Source organism: Poecilia latipinna, unplaced genomic scaffold (assembly GCF_001443285.1).
Source record: "Poecilia latipinna isolate Pla-1442-1.1 unplaced genomic scaffold, P_latipinna-1.0 Scaffold2048, whole genome shotgun sequence".
In the NCBI taxonomy this organism is placed as follows: Eukaryota; Metazoa; Chordata; class Actinopteri; order Cyprinodontiformes; family Poeciliidae; genus Poecilia; species Poecilia latipinna.
The window spans coordinates 108,558-113,742 of NW_015114664.1; the positions used below are offsets into that span (position 1 = coordinate 108,558).

The following is a 5,185-nucleotide window of genomic DNA, read 5'->3' on the forward strand; positions in this document are numbered from 1 at the left end:
ACAGAGAAAACTAAAGAGAATGCAATGTTGTGTTAATTCAGTTATAGTCTAAACAGAGGAGCCAGCAGTTTATCTTTACGAAATAAATAAATGTGCCAAAGTTAAATGTGCAGTCCGCTGCACAACCAATGCAAACGTGGCTCCACCGCTGCGAAGAATTAAACTTCACTCTCCCTGAGTTTTCAACATTACCCTCCCACACCGGGAAGGAGAGCGGCGCTCAGGATGAGCCGCTCCATGGAAGCAAAACTACACAAAAAAATCCTCGTAAAAGCGCACACCGGACTGCGCTTGCAGAGCTCAATTGATCGGTTTGATCAGACAGATCCAACTGACTGATGAACTAGCGCAGATTTCTCTGCAGATGGGAACCAGGAGGAATTTGAGAGACTGTGCGTTTGGATGCATTTATCTGCTTTGTGTGTGAAGAGATCTGGATTCATGGTTCAACTAGGTGAATATATATTTATCCATCCATTTTCCATACACCCTTGTCCCTTAGTGGGGTCGGGAGCGGTGCTGGTGTCCATCTCCAGCAAACGTTCCGGGTGAGAGGCGGGGTCACCTGGGCAGGTGGCCAGTCTGTCGCAGGGCAACACAGAGACAGACAGGACAAACAACCACACACACACACCCACCTAGGGAGATTTTAGAGAGGCCAATTAACCTGACAGTCATGTTTTTGGACTGTGGGAGGAAGCCGGAGTACCTGAAGAAAAGAAAACCCACACATGCACAGGGAGAACATGCAAACTCCATGCAGAGAGACCCCCAACCTTGCTACCAAACAAATAACCTGACCTTGGCCAAGATACCAGCTGCATAGTTTAGGTTCTGCACAAAGACATCCTCCATTTCTCTTGCAATCGCAGCTCTGTGAGCATCCACTGGAATCCTTCCTGCCATTAGGTGAATTCTGTCAAGAGATCACAGTTTTCTTCACTGCAATAAACCAGGAAACTTGTAAAATAATGCTGAGCCCCTCAGTTAAGACACTGGGTTAAATAATATTTCTTTTTTAATTTATATGATCTACAAAACAGGAAGAAAAGAGATGGCTATTAGAGAGGATTATATCACATGTGGAAAACCTGATGTTTGACACATTTGCAAAGAGAAATCCTACAACATCTTAAAACCTGATGTCTTAAGATGTTGACATCAGGTCAACCTACCTTTGTAGTGTTGCATCACACTATAACGGTAGTGCGATGCCACACTACTTTTGTTTACATTTTGTGGAGGAGATTACACTGCTTTTGTAAAATAATTATTGAGAAATAATGCAAAATAGTACAACAAAATCCAGTGTAATGACAGCCACCAGAGGGTTGCACACAGAGACAATACCTTAAAATAATACATTAAGAGAGCACATAAGGTACACATTTTAATGGGTTTCATATTGGTGGAATTTCTAATGGTTTTAATATATCATATGACCTCCTTTTCATAAATGGAGACAAGTGGTTTTTGATTAGTTTAACAGCATTTGTAATTATCCCATTTGGCTAAGTATAGGATAAGATATAAGATTAGTGACATAATAACCCATTTAGCTGGGTAGTCAATGAAGCCAAGTAATGTATTTTCAAAGCAAAGGGACAGATCTGGTTCAATAAAAGTAGAAATCAAAATGCAAATATTTTTCCAAAATTAAGTAGAGAAGGGGCAAGACCAAAATTAAAAAAACATCTTTCAGGTTACCTTCACAAAAAAAGCCATGTATATTTATACTTTTGTTAAAACTTTGTAAAAAGATTTTGGACGAGTAGAGTGTGTGAATTATTGTAAATGATACGTTGCATTTAATGAGTAAAAATTAAAGTCCAAATCCTTTTCCAGTCAAAGTTATCCTCAAACATGTTCCAATGAGATGCCACTTATGGAGTGACACAATTTTCTGAAATAATTAGAGTATACAATGGTTACGTGTTGAGAAATAAATCTGACAACTTTCTAGTTTGGTAGGATCAAAAGTGCTGGATTCTGTCCTGATGTACATTTAAAGTAAAATAAATCCTCCATCCATAATAACATTACTTTACCTCTAGATGCAAGATGTGGATCCTTGTCTTAGGATCCACTTGCTGATTAGGATTTACTGAAGTGCAAAAAATATTCAATTGTATTTTTTTTTTTTGTATTTGCCCTTTTTTAAATAAGAAAACACTGTTGATGGTGTTTAAGTATCGTCAATAATATATTCCAATAACATAATTATCTAGTATGTTTTAAAATTTCCTGTCAACTTTTAACACTTTTTAGCAGAATTCAGTGGACAGTAGTGTACTGCCCTAGTGCCCCAACCACCGAGCTTATAACACTTTCTGTATTATTCACAAAAACTCCTGTTCACTAATTTGCCACTGAAAGGCATCATGAGAACTCAGCCCAAGGAGACAAAAACTGGACAAATTCCAGACAAAGAACTGAAGATGAGAATTGATGGAATTGGGAGGCACACCCAGCACTGCAAACACAAAAGGAAATCTCCATCAAATTTTCCTTTCATTACTTTTGTAACTGTCAATAGGTTGACATTGACAAATATTTATAAAATTTCAAATACTTTTATTATGTCAGTTGCTTCCTATGGGAAGAGTCTCAAAAGCACAAAAGTTTTCAGGAAGAGTGTTCTCTGACCTCTTGCAGTTCAAAGCTTTTGCATACTTCAGAGTAAGATCCAGCCCTTTTCTAAACTCCAGCTCTCTCCCTGGAACTGCTCCCAAACCGAGGTCACCTGCCTTGATATCCCCTGCAACACAACCATATAGTTCAGTTTATATAGCGCCGCCAATCACAATAAATGTTGTCTTAAAGCACTTGTCATAAAAGAAAAATCAAATAAACATAACATCAGCAGTGTCTCTGCTGCCTCTGCCATTTATCTCGGTGCTTTAGCCACCTGGTGGGGTGTTGATAAGAACGACTTCCACTCTCGTTGCCTCCTTGGCTTTCTGGAGCTCCGACAGGTCCGAATCGTAAAGCCAAGCTGCTTCCACAGCTTGAAACCCGGCAGAAGCAGCCGCGTATATTCTCTGGCTGAAGTCTGGATGCTCAGTAAACAGCCAGGAAATATTCGCACAAAACTTTAACGCAGCCATGTTGTTAACCAGTTTGAGTCAATGACCCTGTGGTCAGGCAGCCAGACTACACTACCACATAGGCGAAACGTCAGCGTCCGAGTCCTACGTTAACGCCAACGCCATTCTTCTTCTTCTTCTAATTCTAATTCTTCTTCTTCTAATTAATTTGTGTATTATTGGTGGATGGCAACCAACTTAAGGTGCATTTACCGCCACCTACCAGACTGGAGTGTGGTCATCAATGATCTCAGAGGGAATTTAATATGCACGAATGTGCAAATTCACATCGATACACACTCATATATATATAGAACTGAAGCATATATATATATGTGCTTCAGTATATATATGTGTGTGTGTGTGTATCCACATGTATACATACTTTAAGTATGATTAAATAACCCAGTGTTTTTTAAAAATTAAAAATTGATTCTAACAGAATTTGATTTATTTCCTAAAAGATTTATCATAGAAAATCCTATTTAATCTGTATTTAGTATCAATTTTAAATGCTGACGTTCCTCTGAATACTTATTACATTCTAATATGACATGTTCCACTGTTTCCATCTGATTACAATAATTACAAGTGCCAGTTTCATGTTTTCCTTTTTGAAAAATAGAACTATTAAGTCCAGTATGACCAATTCTAAGTCGAGATATGACTACCTCTTCTTTCTGCCTTCCATTCATACATTTATTATCCCCCACATTCTTTTTAATTATATATGTCTGCCAGTATCATGATTATCCCATTGTTCCTGCCAAACCTTAAGGATTTTATTGTGAATCACAGATTTCCCCCTCACTTTTGCTTAAAGATACTTAGGTTAATAATATCTGATTTCAGGGCCTGTTTAGCTAATATATCTACTTCTTCATTTCCTTCTATACCTACATGTGCAGTAATCCAGACAAATCGAACAAAACATTTCTTATTATGTAGCTGAACTAATAAGTGATATATAATAAATCCAATCTACAAGATTTGCCAGATTTTATCTTAATAATGCAGCTTATGACTATCTGATGCAATTATAGATTTACTTTCTTCCCTAATATCATCAAGCAACCATTCTAAAGCTAATATGGCAGATAATTAAACTGTAAAAACTGCTAGATGATCTGTTATTCCCCTTTTAATCATGACTTTATATAATTATGCTATCTTTAAATCTTTCAGAATAATTAACTATAACCCATTCTGGAGTCTTTCCCTTTATAAGAAATTTTCCCAATTGCAGATCATCTGGAAACGCTAGGGTTCAAAGTTTTTAGTAGCGATGGGCCAGACGACACAGAAACATCGGCACTTGCGCCTAGCAAACAAAACAAACCTTAAAGCGCGTATCACTTTAAGGTAAACCACGTGACCGATACAGTTGCTGTGTCGTCTGATTGTGAACGAGCTAAATTGTATTTATGAGAGATAAAGATACTTTGTGTTCTTTGTCTTGAATACCGGTTTTGACTACCTCATCAGATTTTCCTACCGTAGCACATATAGACATTTTTATCTGTCGGTGCTACGCGTCTAAACCTGCTACCGTCATGTTTGCAAAAATAGCGGGTTGTGTTAATGTTAAATATTATAATCGGATAACATTCTTTGAGTGACTGGACTGAAGTGGAAGTTTAGGAGTTATACATAGCATTGGAACAATTTATATACAACGAAACCACAAAAATATCGTTTTGTTACCTTCCGTAAGTCTAGAACAGATGTTTATTTCGGCTCGTTCGCTGGTTAACAAGCTCGAATCAGATGTGCTCCCTTGGTGGGCAAAAGCAAGGAGGAGGCAGATGAACGCGTTAAGAACTTTATTCTTCTTTTAGTAGGATGAACAAGTGCAGCGTACTGGACTGACTTCCCTAAAACTAACACCCGCTCTCAACAACAACTGGACCCTTCTCACTCTTCTTCATACATACACGTTGCTCTCTACTGCCCAGTAGGGAAAGGCTGGGTTTCTAACAACTCCTTCATCAGAATATCCTACCCGTTTAAAATGAAAAGCTATCGCAGTTGTATGCACTAATCCTTTTATTAGAATATCCTACCTTTTTAAAACATATTTTAAATACAGAGGTGTTTGC

At 37.9% G+C, this 5,185-nt stretch overlaps 1 protein-coding gene across 4 annotated transcripts in view; it reads right to left on the reverse strand.

The window, feature by feature from the left end:
* hyi (hydroxypyruvate isomerase) overlaps window positions 1-3,227 on the reverse strand; it is a 22,678-nt gene extending 19,451 nt beyond the window's left edge. For 3 of the 4 annotated variants that reach the window (XR_001422015.1, XR_001422014.1, XM_015016695.1), the window contains exons 1-3: window positions 2,909-3,226; window positions 2,647-2,758; window positions 802-916 (exon numbers count right to left, since the gene is read on the reverse strand). Coding sequence is in view for 2 of the 4 variants with exons in the window: in XM_015016695.1 (XP_014872181.1) it covers window positions 802-916; window positions 2,647-2,758; window positions 2,909-3,107 (426 nt within the window). In the remaining 2 variants the exon portion in view is untranslated. Of the gene's footprint in view, window positions 1-801; window positions 917-2,646; window positions 2,759-2,908 lie in introns of all 4 variants that reach the window. The other variant, XM_015016694.1, reaches the window with a different exon arrangement.
* Between the last annotated feature and the right edge of the window lie 1,958 nt (window positions 3,228-5,185).